This window comes from Macadamia integrifolia, chromosome 14, assembly GCF_013358625.1.
Source record: "Macadamia integrifolia cultivar HAES 741 chromosome 14, SCU_Mint_v3, whole genome shotgun sequence".
NCBI classification, from domain to species: Eukaryota; Viridiplantae; Streptophyta; class Magnoliopsida; order Proteales; family Proteaceae; genus Macadamia; species Macadamia integrifolia.
Window position 1 is genome coordinate 30,482,930 of NC_056570.1, and position 23,635 is coordinate 30,506,564.

The 23,635-nt window shown below is 39.5% G+C and overlaps 1 protein-coding gene across 4 annotated transcripts in view; it reads left to right on the plus strand.

The window, feature by feature from the left end:
• Positions 1 to 23,635, plus strand: part of LOC122061948 (DNA-directed RNA polymerase III subunit 2) — a 103,685-nt gene that overhangs the window by 22,525 nt on the left and 57,525 nt on the right. For all 4 annotated transcript variants that reach the window (XR_006134758.1, XR_006134759.1, XR_006134760.1 and 1 more), the window contains exons 18-22: positions 7,572 to 7,673; positions 7,765 to 7,875; positions 7,992 to 8,108; positions 21,453 to 21,569; positions 21,645 to 21,725. Coding sequence is in view for 1 of the 4 variants with exons in the window: in XM_042625540.1 (XP_042481474.1) it covers positions 7,572 to 7,673; positions 7,765 to 7,875; positions 7,992 to 8,108; positions 21,453 to 21,569; positions 21,645 to 21,725 (528 nt within the window). In the remaining 3 variants the exon portion in view is untranslated. The remainder of the gene's footprint in view (positions 1 to 7,571; positions 7,674 to 7,764; positions 7,876 to 7,991; positions 8,109 to 21,452; positions 21,570 to 21,644; positions 21,726 to 23,635) is intronic.

Sequence of the window (23,635 nt, forward strand, 5' to 3'; positions counted from 1 at the left end):
TGACTTTGAGTTGGATGAAGAAGTCTTAGTGGCCCAATTTCGCAATGGTTTGCACCCTCAACTTAGTGCTGCCCTTGCATCTAGTCGACTACCTACAATGGAAGACGCCGTACAAGTAGCATATCAGGTGGAGGAAAGTCTGAAACGCCCATACAACCGGAGAAATATTGCAGATACTTTTTCTCGAGGTGCTAGTTCCGTTTGGCAACAGTCTCCTACCCAAGAGAGGTCATCTAGCAAGCCACAGGTAAGTGCTACATCTATGGCTTCTTCACGACCTAGTCGGCCGTATTCTCCACCTCGACATGTTTCTAAAATGTCATCTTCACGGCCTACTCGCCCATATTCACCCCCTCGGCGTGGTTCAGATAAACCTTCTGATTCTTCAAAATTTACAGTTCGGTGCTACTCATGCCATGGATTTGGACATATCAGTGCCCAATGTCCCAGCCGTTTGGTTGCTTTTATTGATAAGGATTCTCCTATACCATATATTCCCGAAGAGCAACTTGGTTCTGACACAGTCGATTTAAGAGAAGAGCGTGCAACAGGTGAAGTCAATGACACTCTCAGTGACGATGACCAACATCCTTTTTATGTCATTCGTCATGTGTTGACCAGTCAAAAGGCCACTGAAAATGAAGATTGGCGCCACAGTAGTATTTTTCAGACTTGTGTGAAGTGCAATGATCAGTTGCTAACCTTGGTCATTGATGGAGGCAGTTGCACTAATATTGTCTCTGAAGACGCTGTTCGTAAGCTGGGATTGAATACAGAACCACATCTTAATCCTTACAAGGTTGCTTGGGTGAACAACACTAATCTCAAAATCACAGATAAGTGCTTGGTCACATATTCTATTGGTGGATTTAAGGATACAGTCCAATGTGATGTCCTCCCTCTGAAAGTGTGCCATATCCTTCTTGGTCGACCTTGGTTGTTTGATAAGAAAGTACAGCATTGTGGCTATGCCAATACCTATGCCTTCAAGCATGCCAACAAGACTGTGAAGTTTCATCCTGCCAAAGATCTCTCTGAAATTAAGCTCAAGAAGATGGTGGAATCATTCCTCAGTCAGCGTATTCCTTCAGACGGTCTCCTTGGTCCTTTCCCTAACTCGACGGAGTCGAGTTCTTTTCAGAGGAGGAGAGTTGATGCAGATACGGCTACTCTTTCTTGGTTGGACTAGCATGACCGGCTTTGGAAGCCAAGAGCCAAGAAGAACCGGTCCAGCCTAGGGTTTTGGTCCAACAAGGGTTGGAAATAAAATTAGTAGTTTACTTAGTATTTTATTTCATGCTTTTAGTTTCCAGACTTGAACGTAGGAGTAGGATTTATTTCCTTGCTTTAGTTTCCTTTTTATAGTTGTTTCCTAATTTAGGCTAGTTTCCATTCCAGTAAAGTTTCTAATTTCATGTTCCTATTTTCTTATATATTGGTTGTAATCGACTGAAGATTTAGAGAGCAATTTGATTATTGAATGAATGTGTGAGTGTGATCCTCCTTTTCCCCATCTCTACTTTGATTTCCCCTCCCTTCCCTAAGGGTTCTCTATCAGTATGACATTTATTCTTTAGCTTGAGGGGGAGTGTTGGAATATATGTAATAGGGGTACTTTAGGAACTGTTTATGTTAAGTTGTCCTAATGTGTATTTCTCTTTATTTTCTTTATTTCTCTTTCTCCTCTCTTAGTTAGGAATATGTAATTCCCTAAAAGTATTGGTTGAAATTAATATAGGTGAGATGAGCAATCAGCCCACTCACGTTTTGCTCTCACTTCCTCCTCTCATCTGCTCTCCTTCTTCTTCTTCTTCCTTCTTCTCTTCGATCTTCTTCCCTCATCTCTAACCGTAGTACTTCTTATTTCTAACTGTTCTAAGGTTGGATTGTACACATATTCCCTTACTTTTATTGGTTTTATTTCAGTTATTACTTGCTTTAGTTTCTGCCCAGTTCTATTTCTCTATTTTGGTCCTATTCTGATGTCAGGTTTCCTTCAAAGATTCCTGTCAGTCCAGCCCTTGGATGGGGCCCAAATTTTGGTAAGTTTTACCTCTCTATTGGGGCTACACTACTAGAATTGGAGGAACATCAGACCTGGGATTTGGAAGTTATTCTTGTGTAAGGAAGTCACTAATTTTCTGGTTTTCTTATGATTCTATTTTCTGTTTATACTCCTTTCTCATCTTACTATCAGTTTGCTCCTTGACATTTTACACACACAATACACCTATTAATACCTCCATTCGACCATAGTTTCAGTCCCATCGGTTGGGTGGATTGAGAGACATAATCCTGTCAATTTTATGCTAATGTTCTTGGTTTATCGTGGTTTTTGTTTTCTAATGGGTTTTCTAGTGTTTGTCTCTTCAGCCAAGTAAATCGGGGCGGGGGACATGGGGTTGGTTGAGGGCTCCCACCGCTGTCGCTACTATAGTTTTTTTATATGTAATTACTTTGTTTTTTTTTGTATTTATTGAAAAGTGCTTTGTGTGCATATGCTACATTATATCCTTTCATAAATGATATATTTTATACATGATTTTTTATATTTACCTTATACACAATGCCTTTCATTTTATTTTATTTTTTTAATCTTTGGTATCAAGGTTTGAAACTTTGGTGTGAAGGGACATTTTGCCCCTACCCAAACTGAAATATTTTGGGTGGAAATGGGGTGAAATTTGGTCCATTCCGCCGATATGGGTAGAAATGGCCATTTTGTGGCATAAACAATGGAATCTAGCCCTGAAACTTGAAGGAATGTAATGCAATGCTAATCCTTAAACAGTGAAATCCAATGGGAGATCAGCTTGCGACAGGATCACAAGGGGGGGGGGGTGGAACATACCAGATTTGAAAAGAAACTAATAATAGAATGCCAGTTGGTATGATTTGGCCAATAATCAAGTTGAAGGGTCTAATTTTAGTGTGTAAGATCCCTACAAACAACAACAACAACAACAACAACATCATCCAAAACCTTATCCCAACTTAATGGGGTCAGTTACATGGGGATTCCAAGCAAGGGCGGCGCAAGGATCCATGCAAAAAGATTGACGAGTTATGATTAATTATAATAAGTGCCGGCCATCAACTTGACACGACACTACAAATCAGCCACAGACTTATAATGACATACTATAACAAGGTACTGGCTGTATACCTGATGTACCATATAGATTGATCAAGCCAAAGCGTCCTACATGCATTATGTCTATATAAGATCCCTACAAATTATGATCAACAAATGCAGAATCGATGGATAAAATTAGGCCTCTAAACAAAGATCAACGAAGACTAATAACTGATTGAACAGCAACAGAGTATAAAAAGAAAATTTCCAAACAGAACCAGGAATCTGAAAATTGTATGAATCCTAGTTGCAGTAGATTTCAGGTTTTAATCAGAAAGTTCAGATGTTGAAACCGTCACTTGATTCAGAACTAATAGTAGAACAGAGAACTGAAATCAGAATTGAGAGATCAATTTTAAAACAAGAGATTTGGAGAAATCCAAGTTAAAGTAGGAAACTAGAATTTGATGGGAAAGGTAGGATTTAATTTTTTTGGATGAATAAATAATGTATAAAAATAGGGGGAAAGAAAATACAAAGGGAAGGGGGGGGGAACCAAGCCTGGAAGGGCAAAAGTATGAAAAACAAAAGAAAGGGGGAGGGAGGGAGGGAGGAGGAGGAGAGAGGGGGGGGGGGAGCAAAAGCTACAAGATGAGACTAGCACCTTATGGGGAGTCGAAAACTGGAAGGCCTAAGGGGATACAAATCATCATTGGGGTGGGGGAAATCTATGAAAGAGGAAGAGAGACTCCAGACAATAACAATGAGCCTTTTTCTTGGGGTTCCTAACTGGTTTCTGCTTAAGGGAAGCTAACTTAGGGCGAATATCAAAATGATGGCATTCCAAATCTGATCATAGGACCGGGATTTGGATGTCCATCTATGAAGATTCTGCTCCATCCAAAGGTGGTTAATAGTGGCACAAAAAGCAAGCTAACCCGCAGTGTTGCAGATGGAGGGCCCAGAAAAGGTCATGTCAATGCAGTTCCCCTCCCAGTTGAAAGTCAAAATGGATCTCCGAGAAGGCCAACAATGACAGGACTTTTTTTCCATATGGTGGAGGAGAGGGGACAGTTGAGGAAGAGGTGGTTTGTGTCTTCATTATTGTTCTAGCAAAGACAACGAGAAGGGGAGACTTGGATGTGGCGATGAATGAGGAAAGATTGGGTTAGGAGGCAGTCGGTGAAGGCGTGCCAAGTGGTGAAGCTTTGGCAGGGGATGTGACCTTTTAACCAAATAGCATTGTACTTGGGGACTTTAGTGGTAGAGGTACGAATAAGGTTCCAGGAAGAGGTGGAGGGGAAGCGGCCATTGGAAGAAGGGATCTAGGAAATCCTGTCCTCATGGTCACTGCGGTTGGGGGAGAGGAGGGGAAAGGGAGGGGGGAGGACACCAAGCATCATTTGTGATGATGAAGACGACCATGGCATTTATGGGAATGCCTGAAGAATACACAATGTGAGTGATGTAAATAAGTCACTTAATGGGCTTATTTAATTGCAAATGAGCCTTAGGTTGTGTTATGTATGTGTTGGGCCTATGATCCAATGGGTTTTCTTTGTAATGGACCACTTTAATGGGCCTAAAATATGGGTAGAAAGTAGGAAAACGGGATTTAATTCATTAGTTTAGTTAGAGTCTTGTTTTGAGTCTATTTCCTTTGTTATTTCAATTTTTAGTCAGTTTAGGTTTCCCTATTAGTGAATGACTAGTTAATTACCTACTCCGATTTGGGGTTCTAGCCTAGTCCTATTTGGAGTCCAACTCCTATTATGTAATGTCTAGTCCTACTTGGAGTGTGACTCCTAGTTATGGTATGACTGCTATTAGTTAATCTGCCCTCTATATATAGAGGAGCTTATGTACTCTCAATTGGGAGATTTGAACAATGAATGATTGCAGTCAATTGCTTAGACAGTTGGGATAGCTGTGGGTGAGATGCCCAGGCCGAGATAGCCGATCCCACCCACACTTGTCTTGTTTCTTTCTTTCATTTTCTCATATTTTCTGCTGTTGTTAGTACCTACTATTACTGTTTACTGTTAGTGACAAAATCAGACCTGTTCAGATCCCCAAAGACAGAATCTTCCAGCACTCCTAGAGGAATTAGGAGAGAGATCGATCTCCTCTTCCTTCCCCAATTAACCTTTGATCTGCAGGTCCTTTTCAGAGAGTGTTCACAGCCACCCAAGGATCACTCGATCCTCTTCTTCTTGCTGCCCAAGCAGCCTTACTACAGATCTTGAAGATTCCCTCAGTTTTCTCTCACTTAGGGCTGAAATCAAGAATGTACATATCTTGCAAACCAGCCGTCAGAAGACCTTCAATTTTGGGGGTTTTTGTACCCTCCTTGGGCCCTACAACCGACCAAATTTGCAGCTCAATTGGAGCCCCACAGACCCAGCCGTACCTCTCTCTTTCCAGCCCTAATGCAGGTCCTTCTCTCTCGTATCGGGTTGGGTTTTGGGCTGGATTTGTTGCCACATGGCTATTGTATCCTTGGGGGCTTATTTGCTGGTCTTATTTCTCGTGTTTCCTAGTCTATTGCTGGTTAGTCTTGAGTAACTTTTGGGTCTTGAGTTGTTTGTTTGGGGGTTATAAATTGCTGGGGTAGTTTACTTGTAACCTACTTTTGCATTAGTGAGGGCTGACAATGGAGGAGGATCTGAGCAGGATGCCAATTATCCAGGTGGAGGTCCCATTATTGATGGAGGAGGAGTAGCTTTTCAAATTAATTCTGAAATAGAACGGAAATAAAGAAAAAATATGATCAGGAATCACCACCTTGGAATCATCACCAAGGTTTCCTGGAGTCAACACCAGGGAGCCTACTGAATCAGCATGGCAGGGAGCATTCTAAATCACCACAGAACAAAAGGCAACAAGCCTAATTCATTACTCAAATTCGTGTACAAGGCTATAGCCTCTTACAAATTTATATAGAAGACTGAAAAACAGATTTATACTCAAAAAAGGGAAGGCCTAAAACCAATCCTGAGCTCATAAGGTAACATAAATTGACTAGGAAACCACCCTGGTATGGTAGATTGTGTGAGTTCATAGATGGGTAGGACTAGTGATTATTTAATCATGTTTGGCATATAGATAAATAATCTGAACATAACTTATCTTATATTAGTAGTAGTATTAATTCCATCTTTGATTTAGTAAATACTTGGGTTAGAAATTTTTTAAAAATTAAAAAAATATTTAAAGTCTAAATTAGAATTTATGGATGATAAAAATAGATAAATTAGAAGTGTCCATCCAAAAAGTAGGGTATACTATAAATATAGACTTAAAGGATGAAACAAAGAATCATTTGCATGATGTAATTTCTGCTTTGAAAGATCTGTCATGTAACAACTTGACATATACCGGAAATGGTATCCTTGGATGCTATTATTTTTTGATAAAGCTAATTGGGCTGTATTCTGGTTGTCTAAGTTTTGGATATTCTGCCCATTAACTAAAAATTGTAGTTTCAGGCATGTCTTGTCATTGGGGTTAGATGGTTGAGTGATGCTTTCGTCAAATGGTCAATGTCCTTGAAGTCTGAGAAATATATGAATATATCTGTGTGTTGATGTGCTTCTACATCTATATTTTGGTTGCTAAAACGATTTTAAAAAAGAAGTAAACCAGAAGAAAGACGAAGAATAGTGCAACTAACAAGGCTCAAGACAACTGTGGCGTTCAACCCTCACCCAAACATGGTAAATGTTGGACCCACACTGTTTGGGAAAAATAAACTAAATTTGTAGAATTCCTCTGAAAATTCGAATGGAGTAACTAGACTCAGAATGACACTCCCATAACCAGGGAAAAATAAAATTTAATAAAGACGCAACCAGCAATCCTTATCTCAGTGCAACATAATCCATTATGAACTACATCACCTTTCCTAACCTGATCCCTGTTGTGTCTACCTTCCTAGTCCATGCTGATCAAGTACAGCTGCTTCTTCCTATTGAAGATTATCCTGCGGAATATTGATATTCCCTTCAACAGAAGGTAACACACTCGTTCAAACCCTGTCCAAAGTTGGTTTGAAGAGTATGTGAAATTGTTTTCTTTGCTGCCCGGAAAATCTGTTTGAGGAATATATGCGAGTAACAATAACATTAATGTCACACAGTCCAGGAATAGTCTATCTCATATAATTATGAAATTATGATAAACTTTAACCTTTCTTCTTTTGAATTATATAATGTTCTCATCGAGTGTTGGTTGCATGGTTTTTCTATAATCCCGTCACATTATAACCTCTCATAATCAGTTTGTTTTCAGATTTCTTACCATTTTAAAACTTACAGATTAAATTGCCATTTTGGGTTTCTGTTGAAGCTCAAGGATTTAATCTTGATATTAGGTCAAGCTGCTTTCATGTATCAACGGAAAATGATGTATGAGCTGACATTTGGTGTTGGCAGTTCTTCATTTTAATCGATTAGTATCTTGCAAACAATTAATTTTCTTCTTTTTTCTTTTGAAGTTTATTTCGAATGATAGCATCACCGGTGGCCTTGAAAGAGCTATTTCAACTGGAAATTGGGATGTCAAACGGTTCAGAATGCACAGAAAAGGCATGACACAGGTTATATTCTATTTTTTGTTCTCCATTTTGTATTTTCTTTCTTCTTTTGTCACAGCTGAAGTTGGAGTTCTGCACTTTGTTTGTTTAATAGGTTCTTGCTAGGCTCTCATTCATTGCAACCGTAGGCCACATGACCAAAATCTCACCGCAGTTTGAGAAGTCCAGGAAAGTAAGTGGACCCAGAGCATTACAACCTAGCCAGGTGAGGATGCTGCTACATTACTGCCACATGCTTGCAGCTTAGGGTTAAATATATGTGGTTGCTTGGGCTGTTTGATTTTCATTTATTTTTCTGATTCTTGTCTACTCTTGATACAGTGGGGCATGCTTTGCCCTTGTGACACTCCTGAAGGTGAAGCTTGTGGATTGGTGAAAAACTTGGCTCTGATGACTCATGTAACGACTGATGAAGAGGAGGGTCCATTGATTTCTCTGGTCTGTTTTCTTAAATTTGAATATTTCATTCTGAATATCCTTGGCTAGGAGTTTGATGTACATTGTTGGAGATTGAGAACTCTCTTTGCTTCGTATTCTTTCTCTAATCATTATAATTCTCTTTGTTGCTTTCTGGTCCTTGCAATCCACACCCACAGGAAAGGTATGGGGCGGGGGGATGGTTAAGGGAAAGGGTTTTCATCATAGTTGTCATGGCGTCAAATCGATCCAAGGCGATGGAGGGGTGGCTAATCGATTTGGCGATGAATCGCCCGTTTTGGCGTTGCCATGGCGGTCAAATTGCCCGTGTGTCATTTTTTATTTTTTCTATTTTCTAAAATTATTTAGTATGCAACTTTTTTATTTTTCCTATTTTTTAAAGTTATTTAGCATGCTACAAGCCTAGAATATATACCCTATAACATATAAAACAAAAATTAAGTAACATCAAATCATCAAAAAATCAACATAGCCATATCATGTCATCAACAATCAATATAAATTATTGGTTTATACAGTTATACATCAAGTCATCACTTATCAAGTCATAAAAAATCAACATGTACATCACACAAAAGTAAAAAGTAAAAGGCTAACCTGTGACTGACACTTGAAAGCAATGATTGGAAGTGAGTGAGCAACCTGAACAAAGTAAAAGGTATATATGACAATATATCATATATGAATTAGAGATATATATTTGGAAACCTAAGAATAGATCAAATGATAAGATAAGTGGCTAACCTGTTAAGCTATTAATGACTTACTGAAGCAATGAAGCTTGATAGCAAATGAACTCAACATAAAATAAAGAAAAGAAAACTTAACTAATCATCCAAGTTTAAAGTTCAAGTTTAAACAATACATAAAATCCAAACACTCAAACAGTCAAACACAAATAACTTAATCATCATAATCATCCAACAATTCAGCCGATGACAGATTCCTTTGTTGTCTACTAGAAGCATTTGCATTTTCACCAAAGTTATCTATGACATCCAAGTCATCATTCACATCATCCTCTTCTTCCAAATCTTCTTCCCCATCTGATTCTGATGACTCCCCAGCAGCCTTCCCTCTACCATGGCGTGTGTAGCATATATTTCCTCTAGAGGTTGATGATTGAACTCTCTTGGGTCGATTGGGCCCCTCCATTGTTGCCTCCATTGCTTTACCAGCAACGTCCCAGACTCCCATGTGAGATCAGCATCGGGATGGACTACATCATCCACTTGCTCGTCAATCATCCACTCACTATTCCAATCTAGTTCGTCAGGCACAAGTGGATCATAATTTCTGTTATCGAGACGCCTTTGTTGAGACCTTTCTTCTAGGCGGCGATTGTATTGAACATAGACTAGATCATTCAAACTTTGATGTTCCAGCGTATTCCTCTTCTTGGTATGAATCTGAATTCATAAACAATAGAGAACAACAAACAAAGTTATTGTTCCAAAAATAAAAAGTCTAAAATATGAAATAGATGTAATACCCAGCTACTTACAAACGTAAATGTGCTCCAGTTGCACTCGCAACCAGAAGAGGAGCAACAAAGCCCTAGAATACGTCTTGCAACCTTTGAAAACTCAAAAGCATGACCTCCAAATGAACCCCACCAAGTAACTATAAAAAATAAATATATATATATATATATATAAATAGCTAGATTAATATTTAATATATCACACAAACAAAACAACTAAAAAATGTACTCTCCTTACTAGGACTCATGGTTGCCCGTGATCTAATTGCTATATCCGAGGAAAAACTACCTCAAGAATATCTATACAAAGTGGCTTGAGTATTTATCTTGTTTTGTAAAGCTGGTTCTTGTATCATTTTTTTAATGACTTCATTAAATGCAAGCTATAGAGAAGATATAATTTGATAGCCACCATCATCACCTTCCTTATAAGAAAAACATTTGTCAGGATTAAGAAATAGTGCTGCTCCATACAAAGGACGTCCCATCTGAATCTCCCAACGCCTATTAACAATATCTAACACTTTCTTGTATTGCCTTTCTCTATTCCCAAAATTTTCTTTTATTTTATTTTTGGCCTCATCCATGGCAAATTGAACCTCAGGCATAGAAGGTCTCTCATCACCATCCACAATCCTCAAGACAGTAAGAAGCGGCTTTGAAGCTCTAAGACAATTTTCCACACCACAATTTTCCACACCATTCCAAAATGCTACAGCAAACACCGTCTCAACAACTTTCTTCCCAGCCTCGGTCTTTGCCGAATTAGAACTAGTCCATTCTTTAGAAATAAACAAATGTCTCAAGTCATCTTTATGTTTTAACAAGCTTTGAAGTGTCAGAAATGCAGTTGCAAATCTAGTAGCTGCTGTCCTCACAAGATCCCTCCCATTTGTTCTAGCCCTCATTGCATCAAGAATGCGTGTGCCTGTAGATGAAGTTGGTTACTTTTTTTGGCTTACTTATCACATTCCTATTAGATTTCAAGAATCCTATTTCCTCTAACATCAGGTCAATGCAATGTGCTGCACAAGGAGTCCAATATAGCTTTGTTTTCTTCTGCATCAGCATTGTACCGGCTAATTTATAAGCCGATGCATTATCTGACACAACTTGCACAACATAGTCCTCACCAATTTCTTGAACTTTGTTGTCAATCAATTCAAACAACTTCTCTGCAGTTTGAGATATACTAGATGCATCAATAGATTCCATAAAATAAGTCCTCTCTGGACAGTTAACGAGGAAATTAATTAAATGCCTTCCTCTTTTATCCGTCCACCCATCAGTCATTAGAGTGCACTCATGCTGCTTCCAATACTCTTCATATTTATTCTTCATCTCTGCAATTCTATCCTTTGCTGTCTTTAACAATGGCACTCTCACTTCATGATAACTTGGGGGCTTATATCCTGACCCGTACTGTGCAATAGATTCCACCATCACGTTAAACCTCCTTAACTTAAGAGCATTGAATGGGTCTGAGCTTGAAGGCATAAGAACCCCTATCCTAGGCGACTTGAACCCTAGAGTTTCAGTCCCAAAGAAGATCCCTATTGTAAGAACTTAACCTGCAACCATAACCAGAACTATGCCTACCGCCCCTTGTGATTCCAAGAGTAGAATCTGAACATAACATCTGATATTGGGGGTTTATTTTGGTGGGTTTAATAGAGCTGGGAGATACGACCCTATGCTTGCAATTTCAGCCCCATCTGAGCAGAATTGAAGGAGTTCTTATCATTCAAAAAACCTAGCCTTCCGCTGGTTTCTGGCTTCAACGTAAGGGAGAAGAGGACTTCTTCTCTATAAGATATTTGCTCCTTTTTTGTTGAAGTTCCAGTTATGCCCTTGCACTTTGGTTTAACCTCCCATTATCCATATTTTGTCTTTGCTTCCCAGATTACCCTTTACCCTACGTTAGACACCCTTTGCTCTTTGCTTCTCTTCTAAATGAACGCCAAGGAAATTACCACATTGCCACTGTTTTTAGTCTTTGGCCCTAAGCATTTTTAAGTGGCTCCCAACCACCTGGGTTCGACTTCTTGGGGCCCACCGGCCCCGCATTACATAGGCTTGTTAGAACTCACGTTTGACTTGGTTATTGGTAGTGGAGTTGGTTAGGGATTTGTCCAAGCCTCCTCTCCAATTACAACACAAATTTCATTCCTTATTTTAGTTTCCTAGTTTGCTTAGGTTATTTAATTGGTTAAGGATTGAGTTAGGGCTTTCTTTTTTAGTGTTTGAGTCTATTTTTGAGTTTTCTATCTAAGGTTGTTAGTGGGGCCAGAATTCTACACGAAAATTGATTAATGAAATGCTTTGTTTGCTTCTCCACTGAAGACCTCTTGTTTATTTTTATCAAGAAACCCTTTTTGTTCAATCAAGGCTTTCTGTTTGATCAAGGAAAAGGGACTGGTGTCTGATCAGGTTGACACCTTGCGGTGAGAAGCCCAAGTGGATCATCTTCGTGCTTTGTTTTCTTTTGCTGCTATTGTGTTACTGAGTTGCTGACCTCCTTTCTCATTCATAAATATGGAATTTCTGCAACTAGAACCCTAGTTTTTAGAAGTTTGTATGCCACAAATTAAGCAAACCAACCATTGGATCATCTTTATTTATTTATTATTTATTTTTATTATTTTTTTTATCACTGGTTCAAGAACCCTAGTTAAGAACTCGATTTGAATTTGAGTAGATTCTGACCATTGGATCTTCAGATATTTCTCTTTTTTTTTTTGGATAATTAAATAATTAATACCCAAAGGGGGAGAAAGAATATACATATTTCTGTTTTTCTTATTTTGCCCTTTAGCCTATATTTTCTACTGTTACCCAACGAAGAATATACATATTTCTGTTTTTCTTTTTTTTTCCCTTTAGCCTATATTTTCTACTGTTACCCAACCGAGCTACTGTTTTCATACTTGAGTCGAATCTGGTTTCCTATTGATTTTAATATCTGAGATTGTTACAGATTTGTTTATTTGTTGTTGACCTAAATTTTGACTTGGTTTTGACTTAAGAAAAATTACCATATTACCTTATCGGCTACTGTGGTTTTTATTGACTGAAATACTGATTTCTGAATTATGTTTAGGCACTGTTTTGACATCTGATTTCAGTACTTATTGTGTTACCAATTTTTTTGTTCATGTTTATTGGTTAATTACGTAAATATCCTTTTCCCAAATCTGTTGAGTTTCCCCTTGAGCTTGAACTATTCTTTGGTTTAAAAGATCTTGTTTGGCTACTGTTTTGAGTCTTCAATCTAGTACTACATTACACCCATAGTTTGAAATCTCGCCAAAATCTTGCAAAATTTTGGAATTTCAGTGGTTTTTTTTTTTTTTGACCGAAACGAAACTACATACGAAATAAGATGTATGCAAAGTTTCGGTCAAAATTTTGGTATTTCGACCGAAATTTCGGTAACATTTCCGTATCTCACTGAAACGGTACAATCCCCTTGTTATAAATACTCCATCTCGACGAGACAGTCGAAATTTTGACTCTGTCTCGGCTATTTCAGTGATTTCGGTTCAAGGAGGATATTTTGAAGGGAAAACACTTTGTCCATCCTCTAATTAACCACATCATCACACTCTTTGACTTCCATTAGACTCCTACAAGAAGATCTATGCATTCAAAGCCTAAGGAAGGTAAAGTTCTTTCGTTGAAACCATTTCTTTTTGAAATAGTACATAAATAGTCAACAATGTGATTATCAACTCTCTTTTTTTCTTTCGCTGATCTAAACCGGTTCTCTATAGTAGTCAGAGTACTACCTTTAAGATGCCTCAGCAACCACTTACTCAGGAGTTCGTCTAACATGAGTATCCATGGGGCCCCATACTTGTGGCTGAATGACTACTTTCTTTCTCTTAGCAGCTGTCCCAGAGCTAGGAATAAGTCTAGAGGTTGTAGAAGGAGTCTTACTAGACTGTCTATGACTTTCAACTTCTATATCAACATCCACATCAGCACCGGCACCAGCACCAGCACCAGCACCAGCACCAGCACCAGCACCAGCACCAACATCAACATCATCATCATCATCATCATCATCATCATCATCATCCAAAATGTCTTGCGTCCTTTTCTTCTTATTGCGCATAAGAGCTGCATTCATCTCTGTAGCAATCGCTATAGTTGTCTTGGTACACTTAGCAACATCTCCATATCCACCCACCAAATGTTGCTTTAACCTTTTAATTCCACACTTGAGGTTTGTTCCATAAAGAGAGCACTTAACAAGGTTCTTGTATGAAAGGTCAGGCAAATACCCATACTTCCACCAAGGGTCATTTGATTTGGCCTTCTTGGTTGGGTCTTTGGACGGATCATATGCAAACGTGCTTATATTATCACCCCTACTACCACCACCAACAGTACCATCCATTATGAACTCCTATAGTCCTATTATCCTACAAGTTACAAAACAGAGTAACAAAGTATGTTAAATGTTAACCAATAACATTAACATGATATGTTAAATGTTAACCAATAACATTAACATGATAACATCAACTCATCAAGTATTCAAGTTATAATTTATAAAACAGAGTAACAAAGTATGTTAAACAGTAACATTAACATTAAGTATTTAAGTATACAACCATACAAGTTGTAAAGATATAAACACTTGTTAAACAGTAACATTAACATATATGTTAACCAAAAACCATTAGAACAAAATCAAAATCCAAAAAAAAATTCAAATCAGTAGTCAGAAGCAACTTAACAAGTGATTCAAGAAATGATTAAAATAAGGCAGTAAAACAAGCAATCCAATACTACGATTAAGAACTAATTCTATATTTGTATAATTCTATTTATGCTGTTATGATTTATGAAACATTAATCATAGAAGGAGGAACAGAGAAGGAGAAGAACCAAAGAAGAAGAAGGAGAAAGAGAAGCAGAGAAGAAGAAGGAGAAAGAGAAGCAGTAGAAGACGAAGGAGGAGAGAAATGAGAAGGAGAGAAGAAGAGAAGAAGGAACAGAGAAGGGGAAGAATTGAAGAAGAAGAAGGAGAAAGAGAAGCAGAGAAGAAGAAGGAGAAGAAGAAGAAGAATCAGAAGGCATAGGAGGAGAGAAGGAGAGAAGGAGAGAAGAAGGAAGTCACTCGTCAGGAACAGAGAAGGAGAAAGAGAAGCAGAGAAGCAGAGAAGCAGAGAAGCAGAGTAGCAGAGAAGAAGAATAAGATGCAGAAGACGAAGGAGGAGAGAAGGACTGAAGAAGAAGAAGAAAGAGAAGCAGAGAAGAATAAGATGAAGAAGACAAAGAAGGAGAAGGAGAAAGACAACCCCTTACCTTGGTTTTGTTGCCAGAGAAGGAGAAGGACGTCAGTCGCCGGAGAAGGAGAAGGTCAGCAGTCGCAACGTCGTAGGTCAGCTTCGAGGGTTCAAGTTCACTGCTCGTGCCAGAGGAGAAGGTCAGCAGTCGCAGGTCAGCTTCGAGGGTTTAGGTTCGCTGCTAGTGCCAGAGAAGGAGAAGGTCAGCAGTCGTATGTCAGCTTCGAGGGTTCAGGTTCACTGCCGGTGCCGGAGAAGGAGAAGGTCAGCAGTCGCAGGTCAGCTTTGAGGGTCCAGCTTCACTGCCAGTGCCGGAGATAGAGACGGTTAGCAGTCGCAGGTCAGTTTGAGGGTCAGGTTCACAGTCGAAGGCGGCAGGTCACCTTCGAGGGTTTTCGACTTGAGACTTGCGGGTTTTCGACTCTCTTTTGTGTTTCACGGTTTCACCTAATAGCAAGTGTAAAAAAAAAAAAAAAAGAAGGCAAAAAGCGATTGATTAGTATAATAGGCGTGAGATGGCATCCATGGCGCTGCCATGGCGACGCCTATACGACCCTGGCGGTCGCCAATCGTGACTCACATAAATCAGTGTATTGCCATGCCCTCTGATTTCTGTTGGGATGCCAAATCGCCACCTAGGCGACGCCGTGACAACTATGGTTTTCATTTAATTTGACTACTGCAACAATTTAGCCTTATCTCAACTAAATGGGATCAGCTACATGGATCCTTACTTTCAATTTGAATCAAATCACTCCTCCGTACTGGAGCATCCAAAGAGCTCCTTTGAACATGGCCATGCCACCTCAAACGTCTTTCTGCTAGTACAGAATACCATGATTGATAATGTCTATTTGCACTATGATTATCTATTATGTTTTTCTTCCCTATTACCTCCTCCCCGCTTGGCCCCTTCTTCTTTTGAAGGCATTTCCTGTTTACCTTTATCTAAACATCTTTGGGTCCTTCCATTCAAATAAGTGTCTTTGTCTTCCATATTCCAAAGCAGAAATAGCCAAATAGGACAATCCTACATTATCGAGTTCCAACTCAGCTCAATGAAGCCTTACCATCTAAATGGAGTTGGTTACAAGGAACCTGTTTTTCCATTCAAATCTATTGAGTGCCATACTTGGGTTCAACCCTATTCTGTGCAGATCTTTTCTCACCACTTCTTCCTTCCTATCTCCTTTGGGCCTTTGTAGTATTGTTCCTAGAACAGAACTGAGCCTTTCCAGTTGTACTTTTTTTGGGTGAATAAATAATTCATTACCAAGAAGAACGAAAAAAGAACATACAGCCCCTTAGAAAAAGGGTGGGGAGAAAAGAGAACGCCTAGCTTTTATGAGGGGACATTCCTGATAATGGAGTTAGGCACCTCCCAGGAATGAACAATATGACAGTTTCTAATAGATGGAATACAAGTGGAGGACATCCGAGAGATTTGAGCTTTGACATCGAAGGAAATGGAACACCGTCTTATTCAGAGAGCGAGAGTTGGAGGTCCATTTCCTTTGGTTTCTTTCCATCCAGATTTGATTGATTGTTGCATAGAAGGCGAGCTTTCCCACCAGGTCACAAATAGTCTTGCCACGAAAGTTCTTGTCCATCCATATCCATTCTCTACGAAAAGGGAGGATTCTTCTACTGGCTGGCCAACATTTAGCTAGAATCATTTTCCATATGGATTTGGAGACCGAGCAATTGAAGAATAGGTGGTCGATAGATTCCGGCTCATTCCCACATAGGATACATATCGGATCAACTGAGATGCCTTTATAGATGAGGAAACTATGTGTAGGTAATGAGTTGGTGAATACTCTCCAGGCCGTGAAGCTATGCCAGGGAATGTGATGTGGAAACCAAATAAACTTGTGCCAAGGGGTGGCTGGACCATGGACTCTGACAAAATCCCAAGCGACCTTGGAGGAGAAAATATTGGATAAAGAGGGCAGCCAAATAGTAGAATCATGTCTTTGCCTCTGGGAGTCGGAGATGACCGGAAGGGAGTTCCAAATATCAGCAAGTTGGTGCAAGGGGAGAGTTAGGGGGGCCCAAGTACCAGTAGATATAATAACTGCAACCAAGGCGAGCTTGGGTAGACCAGAGGAATAAATGTTCCAAGCACTAACAGCATGGTAGAGGACCCCTTTGGGATGCCAAGGATTAAGCCATAGATAAGTAGATAACCCATTTCGAACTTGGGAAGAGATGGTTGAGGAGAGCTGGGGACGGGTGGCTATGATCTTACGCCAAGCCCAATAGGCATTAGCTTGCGGTTTCACAGTCCAAAATGAGTCATTCCTAAGGAGGCTTGAGTACACCCTCTTGACCTATATACTGTCCTTTTTGGATATAATCTTTCAGGCCAACTTGATGATTCCAGTAGTGTTCACCTCTTTGATCCTTCTTAGGCCTAAGCCTCCTTCCTTTTTTAGAAGGCAAATAGCAGCCCAGCTAGTAGGGTGAAGAAATTTTGAACACTCGCTTCCTTTCCACAAGAAGGAATAAAAAATGGACTTCAAGCTTGGAGGTGATGGATTCCGGAAAACCGAAAATACCTGACCAATAAATGTAAGAAGCTTGGAGAATTGATCTGATGAACTCCTTTCCAATTGTACTTGACACACCATGAAACATGTTTCGTGTTGTGCTAAGAATTATTTTTCTAGCAGAATAGTGTGCTTAGAACATTGCGCTGAGGAACCAAAGAATTCGTTCTACAATATGGCTCCCATATTATAATGGTGGAAAGCGAATCCAGAAAGTGAAAAAAGGAGGGGGTTTTTTATACTTACACTGTCTTCCTTGCCATAGACTCATGCAGACTATGTCAAGTGTGTTTCTTTCTCTCTCTCTCTCTCTATTTACACTACCCCCGTTCTCTCTAATTGTTCTCCCTATTTCTTTTTTTTCAATTTATGTCCATATTATTCCAAAATTCTTTCTCTGAAATTAGATGTGAAAGATGTTTTTGTTTATCGCTAGTCGACCAATAAAACCTACCATTTTTTTTCTACCCCTTGAATTCCATTCCTCTATTCTATGAATTAATTATTTTTTTCATGTTGTCAATTTCCATTTTCCCTAATGCAAGTGAGAGTCATTGCAACTCTCTTTTAGATCTTATTCATCAGTCTTTGAATTATGTTTTGACTATATCCATGCCTTTTTTCCCTAATTCAAGATGAGGTTCTGTGGTGTATGCTCTTTATTGATGTTTTTGTGCTAGTGGAGGAGATGAAAACTGAGATCAACACTAAGTAGGAGCTATGGAGATCAGCCTTGGAATCTAGAAGTTTTAAACTAAGTAGAACAAAGACGGAGTATATGATGTGAAACTTTAGTCACACTACGATAGGTAATGATATGGTGATGAATGAGGAGAGAGAAATACTGCAAACTAATCATTTTAAGTACCTGGGGCAACCATAAACATAGAAGGTGATATAGAGGATGGTGTTTCATAGAGGATCAAAGTGGGATGGATGGAGTGGAGAGGTGCGTCTAGGGTGTTTTGTGACCAGCATATTCCTGTAAAGCTTAAAGGAAATTTCTATAGGACAATTCTCAGACCGTTTATGATGTATGGGGCAGAATGCTGGGTAGTTAAGAAGTGTCATATTGCTAAGCTATATGGAGCAGTGATGAAGATGTTGAGATGGATGTGCAGCAAAACTTGGAAGGATAAAGTAAGGAATGATCACATTGTGTATGATTGAACTTGCCCTGATTCATAATAAGCTTTGAGAAACCTGTCTGAGGTGGTATGGCCATGTTTGACGGAGGCTTAGGGATGCACTAGTAAGGAGGAGTGATTTGAGTCAGATTGATAAAGCTAAAAGAGTTAGTGGCAGACCTAAAATGACCATAGGAAAAGTAGTGAGGAGAGACATGCATAGTTTAGGTATTGTCCCAAGTATGACCTCGAATAGACCTGATCGGAGGGCTTTAATTTTTTTTTTTTTTTTTTTTTTTTTGGGTAAGGGCTAGAATCCATGTTGCTAACGCCATTAAATTTTTTTTTTTTAAACCGATTTTTACATCTCTTTTCTTTTGCTACCTTTGTACGGATCCATATAGCCGACCCCATTCAGTTGGGATAAGGCTGAGTTGTTGTTGTTGTAACCTTGAGTTATTAGTTGAAAGGCTCGGATCATCCCCACTTTGATAGCGAATTTGGTATACAGGACTTATCTTTCCATTTAGACTTTGATAAGTGGTGAAGACACTATGTTCTTGTCCATTGTTGGGGCTAATGTATTTTACATTGCGAATTTGGGGATGATGTATTCTACATGGGGTGCAAACATTTCAACAATAAAAAAATTCCTCAAAGTCCATGAAGATGGAACTAAAATTATAAACATATTGAACAATACAAAATAAGGAAAAGGCTACAACGTTGGAAAGACAAACTTCTTTCCTTTGCTGGGCTGCTTGGAGCTTTTCAGATCGTTGCTCCAATCCTGTTATATCTATTGGTCAGGTCTCTATGAGCTTCCCCTTTCCTCCATCAAGAAAGTTGAATCCATCTTCTGCTCCTATCTTTGAAAAGGAAGAGAATCCTCCAAATTTCTTCATCCCCTCAGCTGGTCCTCTATTTGTCTTTCCAAAAGGGGGCTTTGGTCTTAGGCAGATCCAGGATGTTAACTATGTGGGTATCCTCAAGCTTCTTTGGAAGATTTCTTCCAATGATAACAACATCTGGGTGTCCTGGGTCCGCTCTTTCTTCCTCAAGAAAGACTCTCTAAGGGCAGTTTGTCTCCTTCACCCTTCCTGGATTTGGCGCTAATTCTTGAATTTGAGGCCACTTGGCCTCAAAGCCATCTCCTCTTGTATTGATGGTTGCTACTCCAACTCTATTTGGGTAGATAATTGGCACCCCTCCGGATTCCTTTTTTTTGTGGTTGGAGCTAGAGTCTTTTACTCTTCAGGCCTCCCCAAGGATGCTTCTATTGCTTCCATCATTTCCAATGGTTCTTGGGCTCCTCTCTTCCTTCCCTCTCCCCCCTCTCTAATATCCGGTCTTCCCTTCCTCCCGTTCCTCCTGGCTACCGGGGAAGAGGAGATAGACTCATCAAGTCGATCGTCCCCTCCAGTTCCTTCTCCTCCTCCAAGGAATCTGGTAAGATCTTACAATCCCCTTGCTCCCTAGTGTAAGATTGTCAGGTTGAAATATCCCTCGTCATAGCTTCACTACTTGGGTAGCCCTATCCAATTGCCTCCCTAGTCATCCTTCCTTATTCATAGGCACATCCCTATTCCACTAGCTTGCTGCTTCTATTGGAATGGTATTGAAGATTCTGACCACCTCTTCTTTTCCTATCGCTTCTCCTCTTCCATTTGGAAAAGAGTCCTCTAGTCTTGCTGGCCTCGCTCTCGCCCGTTCTCCCTCTTTTGAGGGAATGGATTTGGGTTGACATGACCTTTGCTAGTAGCTCTATCTACGACACTACCGGGAAGCTTGCCTTTTGTGCTACGATTAACCACATTTGGATGGAGTTTAATCTAAATAGATGGTCTTCCAACTCTAGATCTTTCGACATGATTTGGAAAGCTATCGTCTTTGCTGTTAGCTCCAAGCTTGCGTTTCTTCCCCATCTCCATGTTAGGGACTCCCTAAGGACCATGCTCATTGTTGTTGCTTGGGTTTTGCCCATCTCCATCTTGCACCCCCTCCCCCCTTGCTTGTGTTTTGCTTTTGAGCTTGTTTTTCTTTTCTTTTCCTCTCCGGGCTGTATATTCTTTTTTTTCCTCCTGTTAATGATATTTATTCATCCCAAAAATAAAAATAATTGCTATACTGGAAATTCTTAACCAGGCTTGTTTCAGATGTTTCTGTGCTTGATGTTACTGCATGGTACATTGTTTCTAAATGCATTCTTAGTCATGGTTTCTAAGTGCAGTCTGAGTCCTAAGAGCATTCTTATAACAGTTTAAGCTGGCATCTATTCCTGGAAAAGAACAAGTTGTTCTGCAATCCAAAGTTCCAAACAGGCCTTTTGTCTTCTCCTATCTGAATCATATCACTTGTCCTTACTGGCTTATTCAAGATCTTCGTTTCACTTTCACATGACCATGCTACCTCAAACGACTTTCTCTGAATTTATCATGTATCAAAGCTTTTCCTTAATTACCTTTGATGTGTTTAATCCTTGTGGTTTTGCCACTCATCCATCTCAACATTGTTATCTCAGCTACAGAGGCATCACCAGATAATAATATTCTCCACCGCGGAAAAAAACTTCTTCTGTCCCTTTACTTCCGTGATTCTTTGGTTCGGGTGGTTAGTGTTGTGGTTGTTGGAGAGTGGTCTTTGTCAAGTATAGAATGTGTGACAATAGTGGAATAAAAAGAAATTTTATTGGTAAACTATGGTCCATAACTTTCCTACTCTGTTCCTCAGTAAAGGTTTTTTAGTTATTTTCTCTATTAAGGAGTCTGGATTCAACAGTTGATCTGGATATATGATTTAGTCTGTCTATAAATTAATTTATGTACATGTATATGTAAATTCTTGATTTTTGTATGCACAATCTTCATTCTTGATTTCTTCACCAGTGTCATAGCTTGGGCGTGGAAGACTTGGAGCTGCTATCTGCAGAAGAGCTTCATACCCCTAATTCTTTTCTGGTTATATTTAATGGGCTTATTCTCGGCAAGCATAGGCTTCCACAGGTGCATAATGGCTGACTTCAATGGTTATTTAAGTTTTTATATGGCCAACACCTTATTCTCACTTCTGTGCTGTAGCATTTTGCAAATGCCATGAGAAAATTACGTAGAGCTGGTAAAATTGGGGAATTTGTAAGCATCTTTGTCAATGAAAAGCAGGTAAGGATTTTATTGAGTATCTTTATTAACTTGCATTTCTGTTCTAGTGGTTCTTTTATTTTTTGCTGATATATTATCTTTATCACTTTATGTCTTCTATACTTTATGGGCATTTGTGGCTGCTACATGGGTTTTGTTGTTATGCACATTGACAGTATTGCTCCAGATTAAAGAGTTAAACAATGAACTCAACTGGGACTGCAGATTATCCTCTGTACCTTTTACGCCTTCGATGATGAGGGTACTCATTCTGCATCATTAGTTGGTTTTTTGTAATCTGCATGCCCTTTACAGTTCTCACCTGATGAGGAAGACCTGTCTGTTACCCACTTCCTGTTGAACAACTCATTCTCTTGGAAGCCAAGATTTCTAACTCTGAACTGCAGATGAGATGTTTTTTTTTGGGGAGTTTCTAATTCTATGTACCTGGATACTTCTACATATAGACTGCTGGAGTGGCTTGCCCATTTAGCCTGCCTCATTGTTACCCCTGGCATGAATCCAGAGGAAAACCATGGAGTTTTGAAGTTTTAGAATTAAACTGCAGTCCAATTCCATATTGGTGTTGGTTTTGGATGAGTCACTGAAGTTTGTGGTCTGGCCGTAATTGAACTGGACCCTGATTCCAGTATTAGACCCATTTATATAATCCCTTATGGGTTTCCACAATGAACCTACATTGAATCCCCACAACACCCATGGATTTGAATCTGGTGAATTATTTTTTATCTGAGAAGGGCTCCTTACATGGATAGGAAATTGGTTTCTGCATTCTCTTCTACTATAAAGAGGAATGTCGCAATCAGTTCTGCTCTGGTAGGCTGTCAGGAACACTAGTGAATTTGAAGGGGGATCTTCTCAACAAGGAAAAACCGAAAAACAGGGGCTCCTCCACTTAAAAGAGTCGAATGGAGACATTGGAAGTATGGATATTTTCTTCCCTTTGGCCTCCCTCCTCCTGAGTCCTCCTTCCTAAGGTAAAAGAGCAACCCAGTGCATGAGGCTCCTGCTACTGCAGGGTCTGGGAGAGGCAAATGTATGTAGCCTTACGGCCCTTACCCCCCTGCTTCTCAGGAGAGGTTGTTTCTAAGGCACCGTTTGATAATGTTCCATTTTTTCCATTTCTGTGTTTTCTTGTTCTCAGAAATGGAGAAACAACCTAAAAAGCGTTTGATAAAGTTGTTCCATTTCATCCGTTTCTAGAAACATAAATCAAAATTTATGCTTATTTACAATTCTAGAAACGACTTTGACGAAACAAGTGACTTGTTTCATTGTTTCTAGAAACAAATTTGAGAGAAAAAAAAGGCTGTTGTGCCCGATAAATCTCTCAACTATATAAACCTCAAAAGAGGCAACCGAACCCTCTCCCCCTTTTGAGCATCCGATGATACTATTGGGTTTTTTAGTGGCATTATGTCTGGTAAAACGTTTCGAGAAACAGGTTTATCAAATACAAAAAATCCGTTTTTGTTTCCAGAAACGTGAAAAGCCGTTTCTGCCATTTCTAGACACAAAAACAGTAGAAACGTTATCAAATGGGCCCTAAGATTCAAACTTGTGATCAACATGTTGTAGTTGCACAACTTAACCGTTGCGCCACAGGCTTGCTCATAGGCTCCTCCTTCGTAAGGTCCCAACTAGAAATGTTGTCTCCTGCCAGAAGGCCTCCCCACCATTAGGCATTTCATTGAGGGAAGCATTAGCTGTAAGGTCTCAAGCATTTTTCATTTGGGTAAGAGTTAGAATCCCATACCAACAACAATTTTCAAGTTTAAAATTTACTTACGTTGGTGTGGCATCCAAATGACCTCAGGGAAGTACACCTTAGTAGGTGAAAATGATCAATTAGATGATCCTACAAATCTGATTTGTGAGGACCTACGGGCCAAAGGACAAGCAAGCATCTT